Source organism: Peromyscus californicus, unplaced genomic scaffold (assembly GCF_007827085.1).
Source record: "Peromyscus californicus insignis strain IS unplaced genomic scaffold, ASM782708v3 Scaffold_7__1_contigs__length_154581171, whole genome shotgun sequence".
Taxonomy (NCBI): Eukaryota; Metazoa; Chordata; class Mammalia; order Rodentia; family Cricetidae; genus Peromyscus; species Peromyscus californicus.
Window position 1 is genome coordinate 56,231,369 of NW_026294595.1, and position 26,418 is coordinate 56,257,786.

Here is a 26,418-nt window from a genome sequence, read left to right on the forward strand (position 1 = left end):
AGCAGGTTAATTGGTGTTTCCAGGAGCATGTGATGGGAAGGAGTGTTAAATCAGGAACATGAGGAAACGTTCTTGAAGTGGTGGAAATGTTCTATAACCCAATTTTCTGGATGTTGCAGGGCTGTATGCATTTGTCAGAATTTATAAGATTGTTTACTTTCAAATGGCAAACTTTTAAGTAAATTACACCACTAGAAAGGCAATTAAGACATTTTAAAAATCATGAATAAATGCTTACCTGCATTGAAGATAGAATGAGAAACCATCTGTTTTAAGATTGTATTGATACTAATTTTGGAAGTCATAAAGTTTCTTAATAATGTCCATAGCAAAATCAGAAGGGCTGTATTTCAGTAATGTAAAGGCTAATTGGATAAGATTTTTGTGAAATCTGAGCATGGAGAAAAGATTAGTTCTAAAACAACTTATTGTTTTATTTGGTGATTTTGAACAGTTTGTAGCTAAACCAATAAATACTTTACATGCCTGTCTTAGTTTCTTCTACCCTCTTCCTGGTTAACTACTGGTCAGTTTCTGGCACTACGTTTTTGCCTCTTCTAGCATGTTCTGTAGGTGGAGCACCCATGGCTGTATGCGTGTGGTACTGGGTTTCTTCATTTAGCATAATGCTTTGTTTAGACATATCTGTATTATCTCCTTGACAGTTCTAATAACTTACTTGATTAACTGAGGACAGTGCTTTAAAAAACATACTAGTTGGAAAAAAATTACCTCACAGTCAGGCATTCATAAACTTCAATATGTGTTAAGGCAGTAGTTCTCAACCTTCCTGATGCTGTGACTCTTTAATACCGCTCCCCATGTTGTTTTGATCCCCAACCATAAAATTATTTTTGTTGCTACTTCATTAGTGTAATTTTGATGAATCGTAATGTAAATATCTCTGTTTTCAGATGGTCTTAGGCAACTCCTGTGAAAAGATAGTTCCGCTGTGTTAAGTAATGATGAATACCTTTACAGTCCAGGGAGTTGTTTAGCTGTCTTTGGTTCTGCTTGTTATATTGTATTGCATTTGGTCATTTTCATATCTGTAAATTTAATCAGTTGACATTTCTTTTTATTTGTAACAACTAAAATTGTGGGCTTAAGATATATGTGTAATATATGGTAGATAGGAAATGTTTTGTTTTTCGTTAGAGTTGATTTGGGGTCATGAGGCATTTTTATCATGTTTGATAGCATTTATTCAGTAGCGTGTTAAGTGGTGAACATTTTTATAAGCTGTTTGTAGATGTATGTGATGCTGTAACATACACATTTAAGCTAGGATAAAATGTAATTCCTATTTAACACTAAATGTAATATAAAGGACATAGGTGGGTGGTCACCAGAACTTTCAGGAGGATCATAGGTTGAAAGTAGAAAAACTGTTCTGTTCATGACAAAGAAAGTCCTTGTGATACTAAAACAATCATCATTTAAAATGTCATATCACAAAACAGCTTGAGATTTCTTTTTAAATAAAATCTTTTCTCTTCTGTCATATTGTTAGGTTGAGCTAACTGGTTAGGGTATGCAGTCAGTGCACTGACTGCCAAGAGGGACAGGCGACTTGAGTTTTCTTAAGTGTAGTCTGAAAGCTTTCAAACTACTGCACTGATGCTTTGGCACATTTTTACATCTCTAAAAGCATTTGATGGAGAGTAAAGCTTCTCAGATTCATGGCTGTTTTTCTTTCTCAAGTAGAGTTTAGTTTTCATATGGAGTGTCAACACTTGAACTAAAACCTTTTGTCTCTCCTCACAGAGGCAATGGACAGTCATAAAAGCTTCAACTAAACATTTTTATAGACTATCACTGTCCTACTAATTGTTAAGATAGGTAGGTGTTGGGATTCTTTCTAAGACTGCTGTGTCATGTAAGTATTTTTAATAGCATAGGTTGCAAAAATCATTTGGTAGATTGAGTGACAGCCAAGCTCCCTTGCAACAGATAGTATGATTTGGAAGATATCTCATTGGGTTATGAGAAGAATTCATGCCCATCACAAGGTAGAAGGTGATCAGAGCACACCTTATATTTATAGGTCTACAGAGTATATATACTTTAGTGTTACTTGTCCAAGACATTTAGGAAGCCAGTATGCATGAGAAATAGTAGAGATGTTATCTCTACTCTTATATTTGTCGATAATAAGTTAATATTGGTAAATTATAATTAAAGTCTGAGACATACTCAGTTTTTCTTCTAGTTTTTTCAGTTTTTATTATAAGATCCATTAACCACCTTGTGTCTTATCTCTTTAGTATAGCCCACCAATTTTCAGTCATATCCTAAGCTTTCAGATTATTTGGAGATTGATATATTTGCTTCTGTTAGTAAACAAAGATACAATGAATATTGGGTTGTTCAGTCTGTTTTTACCTCAAAGCTACTGTGAAATTTCAGTTGCTCCTCTTTGTCTTCAGCAGCTGTTTTTACATGTTTCATGTTTGCTGACTTGACTGCACACAGTTGTATTCTGTTTGGTTTTCTCTCCGTGAGGTCTAACTAAAAAGACCGTGGTGTATATTAGATAAATTCAGAATGAGGGAGAAGTCAGTCTTGGTACTGTACAGGACCTTGCATTTATTTCATGAAATCAAATAAAGACAGTTAAAAGAGGCAAAAGTGATTAACAAAGTATAAAAAAAAGAACAAAACAAGCTTGAAGACATTCCAAAACTGCTGATAAAATAATACTGAAATTGGGTATAAGAAATGGTAGAGTTGAGATTCTTCCACCTATCAGCTCTGTGGCTTTGAGAAAGTCATTTACTTCACTTTCTTTATTTATAAAACAAGTGGCAGGCAACTGAGCTGCAGTCACCTTTCAGGTCTAAACATCCATAATTCATTCCTAGATCCAATACTTAAAATAGAATGTGCCGAAAATTCACCATCTTCAAAATAACCACAGAGATAAGTACTGCAACACATATAGAGATGACAGTGACTAATTTACCATGTCTGTCAAAGATGACCAAGCTTCCCAGTTCAATCTTGTCGTCTTGTGTTTCTTCTTTTGTATAACACACAGAGAGAGAGAGAGACAGAGAGAGAGAGAGAAATAGGACTAGCAGATCAATTTGGTATCAGAGGGGCTGGTGCTTAAAACTAGACAGCTAGAGAGTGAGAACTGCTATTAATATTCCTGAGACTTTTTGGCTGGCAAGATGGAAGGAGAGAACCAATTCTAGAAAAATGTCCTCTACCTCCCTCACAAATGCTTTGGCACACACTTCCATCTATATCCATGCATAGTAATAATATGTAATAAAATTTTTAAAGATAATTTTAAAAATAATGTATAATTGTTTTAGGATACAAAAGGAAAAATTAAAAATGAACCATTTAAATGTAGACATAACCACTAATAATTTCTACTTTAAAATATATATATACATATTTCTACAGTTTAATTAGTGGTATATACAGGTCTGTGCTCTGCTGCTCCTCCTTAATCTGTCATTAACTTTCCCTAAAAACATTAGTTTTCAAAATCTTAATTTGTAGTAGATGCATCATAGTTGATTAGAAGCTGGGCAATTCAGTTGTAACTGTTGTTTTGTTGGACATTGAAGTTATTTTGAACTTTTCTATTTCTGTTTTGCATTTACCTACAAGGTGTAGGTTTATCATTGTTGAACAGTTTTCTGAAAATGATGTTCTTTGATCAAATGACTCTTGATTCGTGTGTCTAGGAGTCCTTAAGGAGTTCTATTACTTTATACCCCACAAGTATTATATAAGAGCTACTGTACTTCTATATTCTTGGTATCGTTACATATTACAGTTTTGGAACAATGTACAGATTTTCATTAATAAGAGGCTCTGAGTTCATTATAAGGCCTTGGACTGAGAAATATTCAACTTACTGTAATAACCACTTTTACAGTTTTAACATTTTTTGCTCTAATTCCACTAGTGTGCCAATAGAACTTTTTATGTCACTATTGTATTCTTGGTTTTTTTTTAGCGAATCTTTTTTATTATGTGCTTGTAGATGATGACATATTTCTGAAGTACTTAAATAAATTTATTTTAACCTGTATGTTAAATATTATTACCCCCTCACTCTGATACTATTGTGCTCAATGCTTCCAGAGTTACAGGTTTCCATTATGTTCCATTTAAAATATTTCTAACATATCAGTTAATGTATTATCTGGTGTATATTGGTCTGTGTTTTAGAATTAATTGTGCATGATTGAACTATATTTCCCCATTGTGTGAATTTGTAAATATTTGAATTTAAAATCAGTTGTTAAAGATCCTTAATTGAAGTGCTTACATGTATAATCTAATAGTTTTACCTAGTGTTTATGCTTTTAAGTCTGTTTTGGACTTATAAGTAGAGAGAAAACAGAATATATGAGAGCAGAAAAAGTAAGGACTCTAATATTGTCCTAACATTGTGCTTTAAAGACAAATGCAGATGCAAAATCACTCATTTATTGTGTAAGCAAAAACATTGTGAACATTTTCACATTTGATCTGTTTAAAGAAAAGGTCCTAAGCTTTTGAGGTGACGACAGGGAAGTTTTCCAGGTTAGCTGGCATGCCTCTGGCAGAGACTTAATAGACCAATATTACCTTGCTAAATACACAGTTCATAGATGTAATGAGTTTTGGCAAAAAGTTACCATGGCATGTTACATCTATCTGTACAGTCAAGAAACATTTGCAAAACTTGGGTTAATCTTTTCTGAGCAGTAAAATACTTTGATTTAGTTCATTTCCCAGTCATTATGTATATCAGATATCCTTTCCTCAATGCTGAATCATATAGCTTCACTCGATACCTATCACCTGATGAACTTTTTCTGTAACCTCAGATCCTTAAGTCAGAATTGCTGGAGCTGGCATGGTAGGATTGGGACTGGTGAATCTTAGCATTCCGGATTTGTTTCCAGCTGGTAGCCAATATTAGGAACGTTGGGACCAATATTAATAGGTTAGGACTAATATTAGTAGCACCATTAATAAACTTAGTTCTGGAATATTTTCTGTGCTGATGCAAAATTAATTTTCTCTTTGTAAGTTAACCATCTCAGATACTTTGTTATGAAGGTGATTAATACCTGTCTTCAGGGTAAAGGTTAGTATCCTTCCTTACTTGAACACAGGTCCATTAGGAATACTGGTTACTTTCTCATAAGCTCAGCTCTTACTACGCTTTCATGTTCTTATGGATTCTGCCACATTGTCCGGATTTCCAGGCTCTGCTGTTCATTTTGCCTACCTGTTGCCCCACCATATTTGCATACGCCACTCAGTCTTGTGCAGGTTTTACTGCTCACCAGCCAGGTAACTCATGTGGATCTCATGTATCCTTCCACCCACTGCTTCCTACCAGTCCACTCATTTCTGATTTTCTTAACTAGTTCATATGCCCCTGGCACTCAGCAAGGCAAACTTCTCCTTTGTAATACATGTCACATTTTTGCTTTGTTTTGTGTGGGTTTATTTCAGGTCTTTATCCTCAGGTAGGCTATAATCAGGGGCTTTTGTATCATTCATGCTATTCAGAATGGCCTCTCCCTCACCTCTGCCTTTCTTCTTCCTGTCTCTCTCGGATTTCCTGCCTGGCTATAACCTGACTTGCCATAGGCCAGAGCAGCTTCTTTATTTACTCCCTCACCTCTGCCTTTCTTCTTCCTGTCTCTCTCGGATTTCCTGCCTGGCTATAACCTGACTTGCCACAGGCCAGAGCAGCTTCTTTATTTACCAATCATAGCAACACATACTCACAGCATACAGAAAGACATCCCACAGCAAACTTTATACTGATACTGGCCCAAGAAGAAAGGTTTGCTATAAATACTTTTTAAATCCATCAGTCCTTTATGTGTACATCTAACTCAATATTAATTTCCTCATAAACATGATCTTGCAAATGGAGTGTGTGCATGTGTGTAAAACATGATGAATCTAATCCTTTTAAGAAAAAAACACCATGAAACAAATACTATTTTCCTCCTGTAAACCACTATACTGCATTGTCAGGGCCGGGAAGAAAGAGGAAAGCAGTGTATATTATATGCCTCACTCTTGATATGTGGAAAAAAAAAAAAAAGACTAGGCTTCAAAGCAGCGTAACTACTTTTCATGTGTCACAGTTATTTATAAAAGAGCCAGGATGTTACATAGCATTTTTTGCAGTAATTTGTGTAAAACATGTCACTGGTGCAGGATGGTTCATAGTTCCAGAAGGTCTGTGCTCATGTGCTGACATCACAGTGGTTAGATGGTACCTACCATGGGTCTTAGATGAGAGTCTACTCTTTCTACAGGACGGTATATTAAGTCGTAGTTAGTGAAATTGAAGAACATGTTTCAGAAGAGAGTTACATATACAGGCTTAGAGTGTAGATGAATTATATATTTTTTTTTGAAGGTGATGCTCTTTGAATTTTTTTCTTTAAAAACTTTAGTTTATTGAATAGTACATGGTTCTTGGGGGAGCACCATCACTCCATGTCACATAACTCCATTTAAATGTATGTGTGTGTGTTTGTAATATATATTTTAAAACAAACTTATAAAATGTTTTCTATGGGTTTTTCAAATATCCGTGGTATTACTTACCTCTCCTTTGTTCATCTCTCCCTTTATTACTCTTCCTACTCCTCCTCAGTTTTAAATCCTCCCCACATTTTGCCTCTTGTGGCACCTGTTTCCTATTCCCATTTCTAGAGCTACTTCTGCCCTAAGCACCTCCTTCACTATGGTCTCTTTCTTTCCTGGCTTCTTCAGATTTATCAGGTTATGTACTAAGGATTTGGAGATAGATCTCCAAGTGAGAACCTGTGGCATTTGTCTTTCTGGGTTTGGGTTACCTCACTCAGTGTAGTACTTTTCAGTCCCTTCAACTTACTTAAAAATTTGATGGTTTCATTTTTCTTTATAGCTGAGTAGAATTCCATTTTGCATGTCTACCATATTTTCATTATCCACCCCTCAGCTGAAAGAAATTCTGGTTATTTCCACTTCCTATCTTTTGTGAATAGACAGCAACAAACATGGCTGAGCAAGTGCTCGAGTATGATAATGAGTCCTTTGGGCAGATGCCAAGGGGGGGATGGCCGCGTCATATGGTAGATAGATTTTTTAGCTTTTTGTGATTTTTCCACACTGATTTTCATAGTGGCTGTACCAGTTTTCCATCCTACCAACAGGGAGTGCGGGTGCCCCTTCCCCTGCATCCTCACCAGTATTTGTTGCCAGTTATTCTTTTTTTTTTTTTTTTTTTTGGTTTTTCGAGACAGGGTTTCTCTGTGTAGCTTTGCGCCTTTCCTGGAACTCGCTTTGGAGACCAGGCTGGCCTCGAACTCACAGAGATCCGCCTGGCTCTGCCTCCCGAGTGCTGGGATTAAAGGCATGCGCCACCACCGCCCGGCTGCCAGTTATTCTTTATCTCAGCTGTTCTGACTAGAGTAAGATGAAATCTCAGAATAGGTTTAATTTGCTGAGAGTGCTGAACACTATCCAACAAATACCCCAACGCCAGACATGGGAAATCTTCCCTTCAAATTGTTAGTTGGGGGTACAAGTCTTGCCAAACAACATGTGTAGTTTTTATTGCACAGTGTTACTATCCAGAGCTTGAAGTCTAAGACGTTATTACTGAAGACACTTTCCTGTCAGACACAGGACTAGGAGCTGTTGATCTGGAATTGACCTGGTAGCCTCCTTCTTGAGGACAGTTCTCCTAATATGGGTCGGTGCTGTGCAGGCTGCCAAGAGAAAAGAGCAGTTGATAGTCCTACCCAGTTGAAAAGCCTACAAAACACAACAATGACTATATTGACAAGATATCCACAATGGTGCAGTAGTGGCAGTTTTATCTTGGGGATAACCAAAAGCTAATTGGAATTCTAGCCCATTAAATAGGAGGGGATTCATGCCTGGTACAGTAAACCAACCAACTACCCATGAGTGGAGAAGTTACAGGCCTGAAAGGAGAACCTATGGTTTTCCTAAACCAGTATAATATGTGACTGTATTCTAAATATGTATCATTATACCAACAGGTAAGTGTAGCTCTAGCTCTCGCCCCCTCATCAACGCCTGTCTTTGTGCAGCAGTGAGAGACTGTAACAGGGATCCACAAATCATTACAAATGTTGAAAATAAACGATTATGGGGTGCCCAGCCCCAACTAGTAACCTGTAGTGTAACTCCTGTACGTAAAGCTCAGGGAAAATCACAGCAGAGGGGTAGAGAGGCTGTAAGAGCCATTGGGCCCAGGACACCTGCTGAGAGATTATGTCCCTTAGCTATGACATGGAAAACACACCCATGAATCTCAACAGTATGGCCCCTGGGCAGGGCGGGCATAATGACAATACTAGTTGACATGCCTTTGTGGACAGGAGAAATTTCACATGGTCGGTCCTTAGATAAAGAGCTATAGGCAGTCAGTGATTGCTGAGAGGGAGAAACAGTTTCCTCCAGGGATGGGCTCCTGAATTTCAAGTGCTCATCCTGAACACATGTACACATGAGCAACAGTAAGTGGATACAGTAGGCTAAATATATACATCTATGTATGAGTAGGTGTACATATGTTAGTAGTACCTGAAGAGGAGGTCATAAATTTGGGAAGGAGAGATAGGGCACACGAGTTGTTGGATTCAGGGAGGCAAAGTGCTAGCGGGAATTACAGGTGGTATTTCTTTTTTATGGATGTTTAGATTTAGGTTTTATGTAGTTTTGTACTGCCGTAGATGCTAGTGTTTGTACTTTTACTATTCCTTAAATGCATACACATTCATTTATTGAACCTTATCCTAATCCCTGGAATGTATGCAACTGACTGAAAGGTTTTTGGTGAACTTCTTGTTTTGCTCTTCTTACTTGTTCCTAAAAGGTTCATCTAATTCAAGGGTTCCTTTCTCTAATCTCTTCCTTTCCTTTCAGAGAGAGTACTCATGCTAAGAGGCTGCGGTGATTGCCTCTTTGTGGGAACATGTATCAGTGTAGAAGTTACTGCTTATTTTAGCAGTACTAATAGTAATAGATATTAATAGTCATCAGTTTAATTTCCAGGATTATTCATTTTTAAATGAAATGAACCAATTCTGAAGACAGGTACATACAAATTCTGATATATTATATATAGGACTTTTTTGAAGTTTTTATTTGCAGGGAGTAGATGAGATAGCCTTTAATGATGTTCCTTTTCTGAACTTGTTTTTCAGGGGATTAGCTACAAGTTCAGTTATGTATTTTGAAGCTTATACATCTTCTAAGTAAAATTATTTTTTCAGTTATGGTACAGACTCTAGGTATATTTCCACATTACTAATGTATTTCTGTGTAATTATGGGCCATGTACAAATTATGTGATTCTAAACCCTAAGTAAGGCCGAAGTATGCTGTGAAGTGCTTGGTTTTTTCGTTTTGTTTTTTTTTAGCTATTTATAATTATTACTAAATTTTACCTGGTTTTTAAGATGTAGAAAGGTAGTTGAGAATAAGCCACATTCCACATGAAAATGAATGCAGTATTCAAAAGTATAAAATAACCATTATGATAAAAGTAAGTCTGAAGTTGAAATGTTTGTTGAAACTTGATTTTTAACACGCCACCAACGGGATCTTGGTGATATCAAGAACAGTCAGGAGCATATTAAGCTGGAAGTGGTAGCACCTGATTATAGTCCTGTCCCAAAGCTGAGGTCAATCACTGTGAGCTTGAGGCCAGCATAGGCTGCTGTCAAGGTCTAGTCTCATAAAAAAACAAAGCCTGGTGTGGCATACTCCTATTATCTCAACACCTAGGAAGCAAAGACAGGGGTTGCCTTATTTTGAGGCATTGACTAAAGTGCTAGGATATATGCTAACTTATTTCTAGAAACATTTTAATTTAAAAAATGGGTTGGTATGTAAAAGGAAAGAAAAAATTTACATAAAAAAACCAACAAACAAAAAAAAATCTGGAGATGGCCTGAGTGCTTTTAGAAACAGTCACCAGTGAGAGTGTATTTTCTTTCCATACATTATATCAACACTAACAATAACATTGATTAATCCTTTCTACTGGTTGGCTAATAGCTATAGATGTTTCCTTCCTGTCTATAACTCAGATCTCGGTTTCCAGTCTTCCAAGACCCGGTCTTCATAGTTGCAGAGGATGTGCCCTCCCTTAGGCTAGGGTCTGTTCCTTCTTTATTGTCTTTGTCCTGCTTCCTTTGTCTCTTCTGTCACAGAAGAAACTCCTCCTTTATTTCATCCTTGCTATGACATGTTTGCTGGTCTGCCCTAACTTCCTGTCCCCTTTTCTTGACTTTCCTTTCTTAGACTGATTGACCCTTCCTGTTCACAGCCGACCTGTCACTCTGACATCATGTCCTGTGTCTTTCATTTTCTAATCATTAAACCAGAATAATCTTTTCTTTTGGCCTTTCATTCTTTGTGACTAGAATCTTTTTGTCTGTTTTGTCCTGGACTGTAAAGTTGTGTTAGGAAAGCTTAGAGGCCAAAGTGCCTATCTGCCAACTCTGTGAACTTGAAGCTATGCTGGTTAAACTGAAGTAGTGTAGATAATGTAGTTTTAAATGCTTACCCTGATAGCACAATAAATATTGATTTCTAGTGTTACTTACTAAAAAAATTACATGCATTTATTCATTTACTATTATGGGGGAAAGTGGTTCATATTAATATTGATGGGCAGGTGTGGAAAGCTTCATTTATAGTATTATGGTTAGAATGCTTCCAGAGTCCAAAATACCTAGTTTTGAGACATAATTTTGGAGTACATCTGTTTGTAATTTAGAAACCCTTTTTATAAACCAAGACTTGAAAAATATTTACTACTTACTGCATTAGCATGCAAATTTTTATGTGTTCTACAGTTTGTCTTTTGAATTAGTTTGTTTTTCTTTATTCTTACAGCAATTTTAGACTCATAGCAAAGTTTGGTAGAAACTACAGCATTTACACGTACTCCTTTGCCTCTTTTCTCCTTAGTATCTTCATTGGTACCCCCATCACAGTGGTGTGGGTGTTGTGTATTACAGTACATGAACTTGCTTTGAGCATACATTACCACATAAAGTTCCTAGTTTACATAACATCTCATTTTTGGTGCTGTATATTTTATGGATTTTGACAAATATATAGTGATACATACATCTTGCTTGTCAAATCAGTGTCTGTCTACCCTCTGGCACCTTCTGACCTTTTTATTTCCTCCATAGTTTTGCTTGTTTCAGGATGTATGCTTGGAATCTTGCAGTGTGTGGCAGTATATAGATTTTCAAATTGTCTTCTCTGACCAAGTATTGTGGATTTAAGGCACATCTATGTCTTTGTGGCTGGATAGCTCTTTTGCACTGAGTAGGATTTCATCATCTATATGTAGCAGCTTCTACATCTATTAATCCACTGAGGTCATCTTGGTTGCTTTCCAGTTTAGACGATTCTGAATATACTGGCTTTGCACAGGTTTTTGTGTTGAGTTTCCAGTTTCCTGGTTAAGTAGAAGCAAATGTGATTGCTGGATCATATGGAAAGATGTGCTTAGTAAGAAACTGCCCAAGTGTTCCAAAGTAAACCATCCACAGCCCTAGACAGCGAGAACTCTTGACATTGGGCATTGCCTCTATCATTTTGCTCTCCTGAAGTAAGTAGTTCTGTATCGTTTGTTGAAAGGCCGTGTTGACTCCAGCATCCCTTTGCGTCTTTGCCCCTAGGAAGATAACTAAGGTTAGGAGACTCTCTGGGTTTCTTGTTCTCTTCTTTTTCACTGCACACACTGATGCCCTTTCTGGCTCTTTGTAGTCATGCTGTAAGGCTTCAAGTCGGGTAATGTCCTTCTTCTTTGTTCCCGCCTTCCTGAGTAAATAAACATTCCAGGTTCTTCTCTAAGTAAGGTTTAGAATCAATTTGTTGATATTCACAGAATAATTTGATTTGATTTCTTTTTTTGGCAGGGGCGGAGGGGGGCAGCATTGGTACATAGATGAATTAGAAGAATTGCTATTTTGACACTAGTCTCCCTATGAATTTGATGTGAACAGTATCTATTTTATTAGTTTCATGGTTTATTTTTTTAAACACTTATTTTTGCTTGATGAGCAAGTGTTTTTCTTGCATGTATGTCTATGCACTGTGTGCATACAGTGCCTGCTGGGGCCCGAAGAGAGCATTGACACTTGTGAAACTGGAGTTACAAATGGTTATGTGTCATCATGTGGGTTCTCATGGGAACTGATCCTGGGTCCTCAGCAGAGCAGCCGCTGCTCTCAACTGATGAGTCTTCACTCAAGCCACTTACTTTATTAATACTTCACTTTTTAAAGAAATTATCAACAGCTTTTCCATATGGGATTTTCATACATACTTCATTTTGTTCATTCCCCTTCCTCTGCTTTCTTGGGTTTTCTTTTCTTTTGAGTTGACTTAACTGCTTTTAAAATGTAGTTAATTGATGCATGAGAAATAACCACTGAGTCCATCAGTGATGTCATTGTTGACCTTAGATAAGAGTTGTTTCTATAGAAAAATGAGGAAAGGCACTCTATTTGAAATTCTTAAAAACAGAAGGAGAGAAATTGAAGACAACTGGTAAAGGCAAAACTTTGAAGGAAGTTTTTCTATTAAAGGAACAGCAGTTTGAGGTGAAAGTCGGAAAGTTTAGTGAACAGAAGTTTGTTTCTTTTTTTTTTTTTTTAATTTATTTTGCAATACAATTCAGTTCTACATATCAGCCACGGATTCCCTTGTTCTCCCCCCTCCCGTCCCCCTCACCTTTCCCCTAACCCCCCCCCCCCCCCATTCCCATCTCCTCCAGGGCAAAGCCTTCCCCACAGGCTGAGGTCAACCTGGTAGACTCAGTCCAGGTAGGTCTAGTCCCCTCCTCCCAGGCCGAGCCAAACAATCCTGCATAGGCCCCAGGTTTCAAACAGCCAACTCATGCAATGAGCACAAGATCTGGTCCCACTGCCTGGATGCCTTGACGGTTGATCAAGCCAATCAACTGTTTCACCCATTCGGAGGGCCTGATCCAGTGGGGACCCCTCAGCCATTGGTTCATAGTTCATGTGTTTCCATTCATTTGGCTATTTGTCCCTGTGCTTTATCCAACCTTGGTCTCAACAATTCTCGCTCATATAAACCCTCCTCATTCTTGCTAATTGGACTCCCAGAGATCCACCCAGGGCCTAGTCATGGATCTCTGCATCCAGATCCCTCAGTAGTTGGATGAGGTTTCTAGCACAACAATTAGGGTGTTTGGCCATCCCATCACCAGAGTAGGTCAGTTCGGGCTGTCTCTCGACCATTGCCAGCAGTCTGTTGTGGGGGTATCTTTGTGGATTTCTGTGGGCCTCTCTAGCACTTTGCTTCTTCCTATTCTCATGTGGTCTTCATTTACCGTGGTCTCCTATTCCTTGTTCTCCCTCTCTGTTGTTGATCCAGCTGGGATCTCCCGCTCCCCCAAGCTCTCTTTCCCTCGACCCTCGCCTTTCATTACCCCCACTCATGTCCAGGCTGTTCATGTAGATCTCATTCCATTTCTCTGTCATTGGGCGATCCCTGTGTCTTTCTTGGGGTCCTGTTTTCCAGGTAGCCTCCCTGGTGATGTGAGTAGCAGACAATTCATCCTTGTTTCATGTCTAGTATCCTGCAATGAGTGAGTACCTACCATGTTTGTCTTTCTGAGTCTGGGTTACCTCACTCAGGATGATTTTTTTCTAGATCCATCCATTTGTCTGCAAACCTCATGATGTCATTGTTTTTCTCTGCTGAGTAGTATTCCATTGTGTATATGTACCACATTTTGTTTATCCATTCTTTAGTTGAAGGGCATCTAAGTTGTTTCCATGTTCTGGCTATTACAAACAATGCTGATATGAACATAGCTGAACAAGTGCTCTTATGGTGTGGTTGAGCATTCCTTGGGTATATGCCCAAGAGTGGTATAGCTGGATCTTGGGGGAGATGGATTCCCAATTTTCTAAGAAAGAGCCATATTGATTTCCAAAGTGGTTGTACAAGCTTGCATTCCCACCAGCAGTGGAGGAGAGTTCCCCTAGCTCCACATCCTCTCCAGCATAAGGTGTCTTCAGTGTTTTTGATCTTAGCCATTCTGACAGGCGTAAGGTGGTATCTCAGAGTTGTTTTGATTTGCATTTCCCTGATGATTAGGGATGTTGAGCAATTCCTTAAATGTCTTTCGGCCATTTGAGTTTCCTCTGTTGAGAATTCTCTGTTTAGTTCTATAGCCCATTTCTTAATTGGACTGTTGGGCATTTTGATGTCTAATTTCTTGAGTTCCTTATATATTCTGGATATCAGACCTCTGTCAGATGTGGGGTTGGTGAAGATCTTTTCCCATTCTGTAGGCTGTCGCTTTGCCTTGTTGACCGTATCCTTTGCTCTACAAAAGCTTCTCAGTTTCAAGAGGTCCCATTGATTGATTGTTTGTCTCAGAGTCTGTGCTACTGGTGTTCTATTTAGGAAGTAGTCTCCTATGCCAATGCGTTCAAGACTACTTCCTACTTTCTCTTCTAGCAGGTTCAGAGTAGCTGGATTTATGTTGAGGTCCTTGATCCACTTGGACTTAAGTTTTGTGCACGGTGATAGATATGGATCTATTTGCAGCAGAGGTTTGTTTCTTAATCAAGTTTGGAGAGATGGCATTGCTGGATTCTTATGGGTGGTGTTCACCTGAGAGGGAACTGAGACGGTGAAAGGCAAAGTGGAAGGTTGTGAAGTTCTGCCCTGTGTATGGGACAGAAAAAAAGAATGGAGATCGGTCAGGAACGATACAGGAAGTGCTTGGCCATTATTACCAATTATCCCCCTTCCTCCAGCTATGAGGCCTCAATGGCAGGTCTGCTGCTAGCCTGTGAAATGCTTTGAATTAAGGGACTGAGTCCTGAAGCTCCTTTTTTCCACACCTCTTGGTGGGTCTGCCCCAACCTCTCTGTCCTAACTGCTACCTTAAGGGAAATGAAAATAGACCCCTTAGGCCGGGTGCTTCTGTTCCGTTTAATGTCCTTCTGTAACAGGGTTAAGTGAGCCCCTTTTCATGCAGCATAAGAAGGGAAAAAAGCAAACTTTAGAATCAAGAATTCAGTTTCACAGTGGGTATCTCAGTTTTCCTCCACATAACAGGATTTGAGATAGATTCCTCATCTTCTCCATCTTGATTTCCTCAAGGGTTAGTGGATTTGTCCAAAGCACCATCTTTTCAGTCTACAATTCTTCGGTCCATTAAAATTCATTGACTTCAACTTACCTTCTGCTCAGTCATCTGAAATATAAGTGTTCTGAGGCAATATAGTTATTTGGAAGTTGGTTCTTATATATTTGGATACTTATACAAGTTAAGTATTTGCAAAGTCTGTCAGGATAGCAGAAGTAGCCACAGTGAAATTAAAGAAGTAAATAGAAAACATTTGTAGGATATATAGAATAGCATTTGTTGAGATTTTGTCTTCTGAAGTTTTCTAGTTTTGCAGTGTCAGTTTTGCAGATTCATAACCTGCAGTTAAACTGATGGCCCTATTATTAATATGGTTGCAGTACTATTTCACACTTACTATTTAAGGAGAACCTCCAGATCATCTCTAAATTGATGGACTGTTTAAAAGAACAAAAGCATATGCATACTTAACATTTAGAAAGCCAGGATAATTTGTGATGTAAAAACCTAGAGGAAAATGGGTCGGAGACATGTCTCAGCCATTAAGGACGTGTGCTGCCTTTGCAGAAGGACCTGAATTTGATTCCCAGCACTCATATCAGGTGGCCTGAAGCTCCAGAGGATCTGAAACTGTCTCCTAGACTCTGTGTGCCCCTTCACTCATGTGCACATGTCCTCCCTGCCCACCCCACCCCCATATACACATGATTAAAGATAAAAGTGAAAATTTAAACAAATAGAGGAAAATGACAATTTGTGAGGTGTGCTTGAAAAATGTTTACAGGAATCATAGAATTGCTTTGCTAACCACAAATTGTGAATTTAGATTATATTGAACCATTACATTTTTATTTCATAAATGATACTGATGTTGAGCACTTTGCATTAAAACGTTAATGTGGTTCAGTAGAATTCAAGTCTTGGTTTCTTAACATCCCCCTACAAGGACCCAGAGTTCCTGAAGCTGATTCCAGGGCTGGAACAGTAGAGCATCTTTTCATGCCAGAAAGGAAGAATGTACTCTAAAACAATGCCAGAATGTTAGAAGCATGTTGGAGCTGTGTTGTGGGCTCTCCCACTGGGCAAATCTAGGATGGTTCAAGTAGCAAAATAATTAAAAGCAGTAGTAAATTGTAAAGCATTGGAAAGAAATAGTAATTTGTGAGACTATATCACTAGCATAACATTTATATAAACACATGGGGCAAAAGGGGGCTCAAGACAGCTGTTAAATGTGGAGGAAGAACTGGAGTTGAAAATCATGATTATGCCTGTGTCATAGTCAAGTTCAGAGGATTCCAAATGAGTGTTAAATGTAGAGAAGAAATTTGAATGAAGAGTAGGTTATTTGCATGGTTGTAATCTGACCAAAGAATACATTATTGGTTGCAGGAAAAGATAGTAACTAAGCAGTAGGAAATTTGGAATGCATCTTCTATGGCTGAAGCTTAACATCACCAAGTGAGGAACAGGACACCATATCAAGTGCTTCAAACTGTCTTGACCCTCAAATGACATACCACTTACTCACTTCTCTGTTAGGAGTGTATTATTTGAGTCCATTATTAGAGAACCACAAACTCAAATGGTGCTGCACTTTTTTTTTTTTAGGGGACTATATCCTGTCAAATAAAAGTTAGAAATTAAATAATGGTAGGACACATGCTAAAGGAAAGTTAAGGCATAGAGGGTAAGTGGATGTGGTGAAGTGCACATGATGGATTATGCCTGCAGTTACAGCACTACAGCTGGGAAGGCAAGAGCATTGCAAGTTCTAGGCCAGCCTGGGGTGTAAATAATAAAACCCTGTCATGAAATGTATTAAAAGTATAGGACACAAGATTTTCTTGACCCCAAGACTGGATCTTGTATTGGGGGGGGGGGGGGGGGCGGGATTAAGTGTATTACTGAGTTAGTTGACAATTTTATCATACAGATTATAGAGTACTGTGGTTGACTTAGTTACTGAAATTGTAACTGTTGTAACTGTTGATTTGTAAATTATTTTTTGGAAGAGGACATGTAAGTATTTACATAGAAAGGATCACAATGTAAGCAACCTATAAGTGTTGATGCAGCACATGCATTGGGTAAAGTTACATGGTGTTTGTGTTTTTGTTGTAATTTTTTTCTGTTCATTTGCAATATTTCAAAATTTATGCATGTGTGCATGAGCACATTTGCTTTAGATTGTTTATTTAATTTTAATTTTTCATTCATCTTAAGATATTAACCTAAATTTTTATAAGTATGTATATAGGTGTTTATATAGGTGATTATAGATATGTATATTGATTTTTTTATTTCTTTTAAATAGTGCTGGGCCTAAAGGAGATAACATTTATGAATGGAGGTCAACTATACTTGGTCCACCAGGTTCTGTATATGAAGGTGGTGTTTTTTTTCTGGATATCACATTTTCTTCAGATTATCCATTTAAGCCACCAAAGGTAAGAACCTCGATATACATTGATTAATTGTCCTTCTCCCAAACCCAGGTATTCTAGAATTTATATGTATATTGATGTAATAATTTTTATTTTATTGTTCATAAATTAATATGGAAACTCAGAACCTATTATTTTGAAACCAAAAAGTTACTGACTTCTGCCTTCTAAAAATAATTTTATATTAAACATAATTTGTTAATACTAAATAAAATTATTCATTGAATAAAGCATAAATGTGATCTTATGCAAAATTCCCTCTGTGAAATAAACCTTATTGACAGCTTTCAGAAATAGGCTAATAATAAGGATTTTGTCTTTATTTATAGATAAGTAAAAATTAGAAAACTAACAAAAAAAGGAAAAACTAATACACGCTCGTTTTGTGCCTTCTGTGAGTGTAATAAAATAGTGACAGGCTCATTTCTGCCTTTTCCTTAATTCATTTAAACTGAGTGTCCAGCTGGGTAACAAACAGAAAACATGATACTTCACTTCAAAGACTTCTTCCTCTGACTTCTCATTATAAAGTACTCAAGTAAAAACCCTGGAGCTTAGCCTTTGTAGCTGAGTTTGTTATAGAGGAATCCAGTGTGCCAGGAAGGTTGACAGGACCATGGCCCCCAACTAGTAAAGTGCTTTTCCTTTTTTTTTAATTGCATAAAAAATTTTAATATAATACATTCCAATTATGGTTTCCCCTCCCCCAGCTTCTCCCAGATCTGCCCTACTTCCCTACCAACCCAAATACACACCCTTTCTCTTTCTCCTTGGGATATAAACAGGCATATAAAACAAGTAATAAAATAAAATTAAATAAATAAATAGAAGAAAAAGCCAAGAAAGTTTCTAATTTTTGTATGATTTTTTTGTGTGTGAAATGCTTTTCTTTTTAAATCTTAAAACTCTTTATTTAAATACGTTTTCAGTATATGTGTGTATGTGTGTATCTGTTTGTCTTCATCTATCCATCCATCCTATCTATTCTCTAGTCTTTCTCTCCCTCCCTTCCTCCCCGTGTGTGTGTGTGTGTGTGTGTGTGTGTGTGTGTGTGTGTGTGTGTGTGTCTGTCTGTCTGTCTGTCTGTGTCTGTGTGTGTGTGTCTGTCTGTCTGTCTGTCTGTGTCTGTGTCTGTGTGTGTGTGTGTCTGTCGGTCTGTGTGTGTGTGTGTGTGCGTGTGTGTGTCTGTGTCTGTGTCTGTATGTGTCTGTCGGTCTGTCAGTCTGTCTGTGTCTGTAAAGACTTACTTGATTTTTAGAAAGGACATTTTCTGGGAAGTATTCTCTAATACATTGCAAAAGAGTCCCACCTAGTGGTGTGTACCTCAAATTAAAAACAGAGTGATCCCTCCCTCCATTCCTTCTCCCTCCATTCCTTCTCCTCCCTCCCTTCCTTTCTTATTGAAGAGAAAAGAATCTTCTCTCATACACTACATCCCCACCACAGCTTTCTCTCACTCTGCTCCTCCCAGCCCCCTTCCCTCCACCTCTCCTCCCCCATATCCCCTCCCTCTCCAGTTTCCTCTTCAGAAAAGAGCAGGCCCCCCAAGAGAAGACAGCAAACAGGACAAAACAAGATGCAGTAAGGTAAGGTAAAAGCCCTCATATTGAGGCTGGACAAGGCAACCCAATAGGAAAGAGTCTCAAGAACAGGCAAGAGTCAGACACCCCTGCTTCCAGTGTTAAGACTCCCACAAAAACACCGAGCTAACAGTCCTACCTTATATACAGAGGACCTGTTTCAGAACCATGCAGGCCCCATGCTTTCCACTTCAGTCTCTGTGAGCCCGTATGAGCTCTGTTTAGTTGATTCAGAGGGCCATGCTTGTCTGGTGTCCGCTATATCCTCTGACTCCCACACACACCCCTCCCCCTTCCATGGGATTCCCTGATCTCCAAGGGGAGGGACCTAATGGACAACTCCAATAGGGTTTTTTGCCAGTCATGTTTTGTTCAACCCTAGGTTTCTGGGCTATACAGTCTCCAGTTCCTGGCCATTCAGGCAGTGTAGGGCATAGGTTCCCTCTCCTGGCATGGGCTTCAAGTTAAACCAAACATTATTTGACCACTCCCACATGTTCTGCGCTACCATTTCCCCAGCACATCTAGCAGACAGGACAGATTGTATAGGTGGAGGGTTTTGTGGCTGGCTTGGTGTCCAGGTTTCTCTTTCTGTAGTCTACAGATTATCTTCTCTTAGCAAAGAGACTAGAATGTAGGGATGAAGGCTTCATGCAGGTACCAGTTCATCCTCTGTCCATTCGATGAGTTACGTGGATGTTATCCTCAGCAGTGGTCCATTCCCCCTTCACCGTCACTTTTTGGAGAGCAACCCTGTGTCCTTGCATCAGCCTGGGTTGTTTAGGGATCTCCACAGGATCACAGGATCTTCTTGGCAGCCCAGTCCCACCACTCGAAGACTTGCCTAGCTACAAAGACCTCATTTCCTCCATTACTAGGAGTCCTCCACTTGTCTCTCTCTTCACACTCACACACACACCACTGTTTGATCCCTCCTGCTCCCATCTCCACCTACCCTCAGTCCACTTGTAAAATGTATTCTATTTCCCCTTCCCAGGGAGGTCCATGTGTCATTCCCCTGGAGCCCTTTACCTAACCTTTCTGGTCTATAGATTGTAGCTTGATAATCGTTTACTTAACAGCTAATATCCACTTATAAGTTATTTGTCTTTCTCAGTCTGGGTTATTATCTCACTTCAGGCTCTTATTTTTCTAGTTGCATCCAGTTGCCTGCAAATTTCATGATGTCATTTTTTTTTTAACAGCTGAGTAATACTTTATTGTTTAAATGTACAGCATTTTCTGGCAAGTTGGTCCTTTAACCACCTGGACACACTCCAGATTAGACTGTGTTTGAGTGTTTTACAGTGTGGCCCATTAGAATCTAAGATCCTAGAAGTTATCTTTGAAAGCTGTTTAGGTATGCAGGCCTACCTTTCTAAGTCAAATAAAAGGTCAGAACCCTTATGTTATAGTGGCATACATTGGATTCTCATGAGAATGATATATATATTTAATGTCAGCTTATTACTGACTGTTGAATTTTTATTTTGTTGTTTTCTGTATAACAAAGCCTTAGTAAACTTTATGTCTATTTTTATAAATAGTGATACTTCAACATGCCTAGTTTTTCATATTGGAAATTGGTTTTAACAAACTAGAAAAAATAAGGGGAGAAAGTTAACAGAATATATTTGTATGTGAAGAATTATATTTACAATTATGCTTTTCTTAGCACCATTAGTGGAAATGGAAGTTGTCTAGCAGCTGTCACATCCTCCCCCACACATACCTGATCCCTCCTGCTCTGTTTCCTGAGTACTGGGGTTATAGGCATGCACTACAGAGGCAGGAGGATTGCTGTAAGTTTGAAACCAGCCTGGTCTGCAAAGCAAGTTCAGGCTAGCCAAAGCTATATATCTAGAGACCTCATGTCAAAAACAAAACAGCAGCAGCAGCAAAAACCAAAACAACTTTAACAAAACCTAAGCCAAATACAGTTCTTTCTATACTAAGTCAAAACAAGACAAAACAAACAATATTTTTAACCAAGTCAGTTAAAACTATTTAACTTGTTGTTACACCCAACCTATGAGTATTACTTGTTAATAATTTGTTGTCAGCATCATCTGAGGTGTTCCTGCTGAGATGAATTGTGACACCACCTTTTTCTTCCTGTTTCTGCTGTGACCATGTATAGGTTACCTTCCGCACCAGAATCTATCACTGCAACATCAACAGTCAGGGAGTCATCTGCCTGGATATTCTAAAAGACAACTGGAGTCCTGCTTTGACTATTTCAAAAGTTTTGCTCTCTATTTGTTCCCTTTTGACAGACTGCAATCCTGGTAAGCAAATCTTTATAAATCTACAAATAAGGCTTCTTAATTTAATGTTGATCAAGAAGTAAGTATTATTATTAGGAAGATCAGCATAAGATATTTTTTTGAGGAATAGGCATGGAGATTGAGTGAGCAGAATAGTGAGTCTGAGGCTGACTACTTCATAAAGACTTCTGAGTTAGCTGGGGCTATCTGGTGAGACCCTCTCTCAAAAAAACCAAAAGTAATTCTGAGAAATCAGTGTAATTTCAATTAGAAACTGGGCCAAAAGTTTCTTAATATTTATTTAGTTTATTATTGTCATGTATCAGGTTTTCTTTTAGGCCACTAACCAGCTTCCAAATCATGACATAGAGACTTATCATTAGTTATGAATGCTTAGCCTTACCTTAGCTCTTATTTTAATGTTTCTCTTTATCTATGTTTTGCCTCAGGGTTTATTGCCTTTCTTTCTTTCTTTCTTTCTTTCTTTCTTTCTTTCTTTCTTTCTTTCTTTCTTTCTTTCTTTCTTCCTTCCTTCCTTCCTTCCTTCCTTCCTTCCTTCCTTCCTTCCTTCCTTCCTTCCTTGTTCCTTTCTTCCTTTCTTCCTTCCTTCCTTCCTTCCTTCCTTCCTTCCTTCCCTCCCTCCCTCCCTCCCTCCCTCCCTCCCTCCCTCCCTCCCTCCCTCCCTCCCTCCACTGCTTCTTGTGTCTTGCTGGCTGGTGCTGCCTGGCTGGCTGACCCTAGGCATGTCCTCTCTTTCTGTCTTGTCCTGTCCCCGCTCCTCCAGATTTCTCCACCTACTTATTCTTTCTGCCCACCAGCCCCACCTATCCCTCTACTGCCTAGCTGTTGGCTCTTCAGCTATTTATTAGACCAATCCAGGTACCTTATGCAAGCAGATGAAACAGCACACATTTTTATTTAATTAAACAAATGCAGCACAAAGTAAGACATCTTCGCAGCCATAACAAAGGCAGCAGAAACAAATGTAACACCCCTTCACATAAAGTAATATTCCACAGCATAAACAAATGTAACATACCTTTTCATAGTTAAAGTGACATTCCACAGCAGTGTCATGCCCCTCTGTGATTATTTTTGTACTGTCAGCTATGGAACCTCTACTTTCTAAACTGTGGGGCTGTACAGATCATTTCTGTGAGAGTTAAGCAGCGTCTCTTGATTCCTTTTCCCTCCTTCCATGTTGCCATGTGCTTTACTGTACTCACCCAGTAACTGAAGGTTTCTCCCTTTTTGTATTAAAGCTAATTGTATTAAATAGAGTGGTAATGGATATTGTAGTTACCGCTCATCAATCAGTCTAGATTGTTACTGTATAAACTCAATTGTTATTAGTGTATAATTAATGACTTCTGAAATGCCTCATAAGAAATTGAACATGGGTAACAGACTTGTTAGAATCATGTTTAGAATTAGAGTTTCACATGTTACTACTGTGTAGGATTGGCTATTAGATTTGAGAGGGTTCAAGAAGGAAGAGAAGAAGAGATAATTAATTGTGCATTTGTTTAAGCAGACCATTAGAAATAACCTGTGTGTCCACTAAGAGACTATAGCTATTAAAAAATGAAATAATTCTGAGCTTACAGGGAGACAGTCTTTAAGATCTAGTATGTCAAGATAGAGAGACTTTAAAAAGATATATTCATACTTAACAAATATTAAGTCCTAGATATAAGATATATATAGAATATCTGAAAAATAATTTAAAGGTGTTAGCAGTTATTGGCCAGGGAGAGGATCCTGAGTCTTTGGAGTCTAGAAGGGAAAGCTTTTACTGTTCTGTGTTGGCTTTGTTTGGAACACTTTCTGTACCATGTGCACATACTTTGCTGAGAATTTTTATCTCAGATTCAACTTTCACTTCAAAATTATATTTAAAATGAAATGGCAGGTCAGTTTTTTAGTGATTTATGTTTACAGTTAGAGACATAACTCTATGACCATCAGGGGACATTTCATTCTGAATAGCATTATGAGATGGAAGCTTTATATAAAACTTACATTAAGATGCATAACAAGACAAAAATGCAGCTTCTATCTACCACACTTTCATAGTTGAATAAAATGTCAAGAATAGCATGATCGGGATGCTGCATCCTTGATATCTCAACAGAATATCTTAGGTTGCCTAAGCAAGACCTGCACAGTGACATCAGCAATTGGCATGTCACTGTGTGTGTGTGTGTGTGTGTCCCTACCCTAATTGAAGAGTTACAATCAGGAAGAAGACTGTCTTTTCTAGAGGCTATCCCGATAGGCTGTCTATTCCTAAGTGGTTGCCTTAAGCACGTGGACCTAAAAGGAGGGGAGGATGCACACATATGTAACAATGATAATGGAAAAGGTCTTGAATTTGAGGGGGTGGTTTGGGCAGAGACGCAAGTAGAAATAATGTGAATACAGTAGTCAGTATGATTCTCAATAAAGTTGAAAATATTTGTTAAATACATCTCTTAAGAAATCCTTGTTAATTTACCATTGACTTTTTTAGTGAAGGGGGCTTTTTTAATATTAAAAATATATGATTTTATTATTTTAAAATATATTATTTTCTTTGGAAAAAATTAAAACATTCCATATTTAAAATGCTGCCAAAATATAACTTTCAATATAATGCCATGTTAGAACTGTACATGTAAAGCACACATGATATCTTAATGTCGTTTTTACTTTTCCAGCGGATCCTCTGGTTGGAAGCATAGCCACTCAGTATTTGACCAACAGAGCAGAACATGACAGGATAGCCAGACAGTGGACCAAGAGATACGCAACATAATTCTCATAATTTGTATGCAGTGTGAAGGAGCAGAAGGCCTCTTCCCACTGTGCTGCGGATCTTTATAGCCTTTACAATACGGACTTCTGTGTATATGTTATACTGATTCTACTCTCTGCCTTTATCCTTTGGAGACTGGGAGACTCCCCCAAAAGGTAAATGCTATAAAGAGTAGAACTTCGTAGCTGTAGATTAGTTACGTTTAAAATGCCTACTTGCAAGTCTTGCTTCTTTGGGATATCAAAATGTATTTTGTGATGTACTAAGGATACTGGTCCTGAAGTCTACCAAATATTATAGTGCATTTTAGCCTAATTCATTATCTGTATGAAGTTATAAAAGTAGCTGTAGATGGCTAGGAATTATGTCATTTGTATTAAGCCCAGATCTATTTCTGAGTATGTGGTTCATGCTGTTGTGAAAATGTTTTACCTTTTACCTTTGTCAGTTTGTAATGAGAGGATTTCCTTTTACCCTTTGTAGCTCAGAGAGCACTGATGTATCATCTCAAACACAATAAACATGCTCCTGAAGGCATAGTTTCTTGTCGTAATGTTGAAAGTCTTGTCAGAAGGTGTGTCTGAGATGATTGTTGATGAAATAAAGATGTGGATATGAAGATGGATTATTAAGGACTAGTACAAATGAATGAATTATTAAATTGAAAACATTTAAAAATCTTAAGTGTGTAGAGTTTTTTCCTTTAAGGAGAGAATATAGTGGCTTAAATGTGAAGCTGGATTTAAACCATTGGCCTTTAAAAAAGAAAAAAAAACATGAATTCTACATTGATGATGTAGTATTTGAGTTGAAAATGAAGTCCTGGGTTATTCAGGACTCTATCCATGTCTTACATAATATTTTGTTTCCAAATTGGTGATGTCTATTCAAAGTTGGGCAATATTGTCAGATAATTGCTATTCTGTGATTTCTTTTCTATGGTGCTTTTCCCTTTAATCCTGATCTTGAATTTTTATGGTGCATTATTGTTACTGTGATACATGGCCAGCAAGTGTAGCCAGAGGCTCAAAGGCCCTCTTTTTCCTGAAGATAGAAGGTGTGTTAGTGTGCAGATGTGGCACTCTCAGTTGAAGACATACTAAATTGTACGGATTTAGAGGTTAAATGACTTCTAACTGTAATTATTAAGTATACTATTTAGCTTGTAATTATTAAGCTTTCTTAAGAGAATTGTAAACAATATAACTGTACTATTTTTTTCCCCTGTGCCTGGAATAAATTATCTGTGGTGAGTGTCTTTTCCGGTTCTAAATATGGTAATACAGTAACATCATAAAATTTATGGAAATTTATTAGGATAAAAGCAAGTATTGCTTTGGGCTGGGGAATGTTAGCTCAGTGGTAGAGGTTGCCTTGGCATCCTCAGCACCACATACACACACACTCTAACACACACACACTCACATGCACACACGTACACATAGACATTTCTTCAGGAAAATGACTCATATAGTTACATAGACTACCACTGTTAAAATAGGGGGCTTCTAGTATTTGGTGACAGAAATCTTAAATCAGAGAAAACTTAAATTTAGCAGGTTTCTATTTTTCCTACAAGTACACACACACCCCAGTACCCTTTTATAGAGGAACAATGAACAACATGTTAATGTTTAGAAGATTTAAGCCTCATCTTGGGAAACTTCTGATTTTTATTTTAAACAGAAATTAAAAATCCACAGTTCAAGTCAATGTGATGAGAGTGGAGGCTTTGTATGAAAGTCAAAACAATTTTAATTAGCCATGGTAAGCTGTAGAAAGGACTTCATCCCACTACTGAACTTGGTCATGCTGTACCCTAGGGTAATGAGTTTCTCTTGGTGCTAGAGAGCTTTTGTTCTGCATATTGCTGTGGTGTTGCATTGCTGTTCCTACTGTAACTTGTAAATGTCTGAGAGTGACCGAGCCACCATGTATCCCATCAGACCCTCTGAGGAGCTGGGCAGTGCACAAAGCAGTGTCGGATGTGCATACCTGCTATAACTGTTGCCTGTAAAAGAATTCTTCATCGATTAATTACAACTTCTGAAATTCTATAAAGAATTATTTGAGTAGATCCCTAACCTATTTCAGTTTCAGACTTATTTCTAATGAATATGAAGTAGCTTATTAATATTTGTTACCAGAACACTTTAAATAGTTT

General features: G+C 38.0%; 1 protein-coding gene across 2 annotated transcripts in view; it reads left to right on the top strand.

Annotated features, from left to right (window-relative positions):
• The window catches only part of Ube2e3 (ubiquitin conjugating enzyme E2 E3), a 59,941-nt gene extending 35,148 nt beyond the window's left edge, over positions 1-24,793 (top strand). For both annotated transcript variants that reach the window (XM_052723464.1, XM_052723463.1), the window contains exons 4-6: positions 17,481-17,613; positions 21,331-21,478; positions 24,157-24,793. In XM_052723464.1, the coding sequence (XP_052579424.1) occupies positions 17,481-17,613; positions 21,331-21,478; positions 24,157-24,254 (379 nt within the window). In that variant the 3' untranslated portion in view covers positions 24,255-24,793. The remainder of the gene's footprint in view (positions 1-17,480; positions 17,614-21,330; positions 21,479-24,156) is intronic.
• The last annotated feature ends 1,625 nt before the right edge of the window (positions 24,794-26,418 follow it).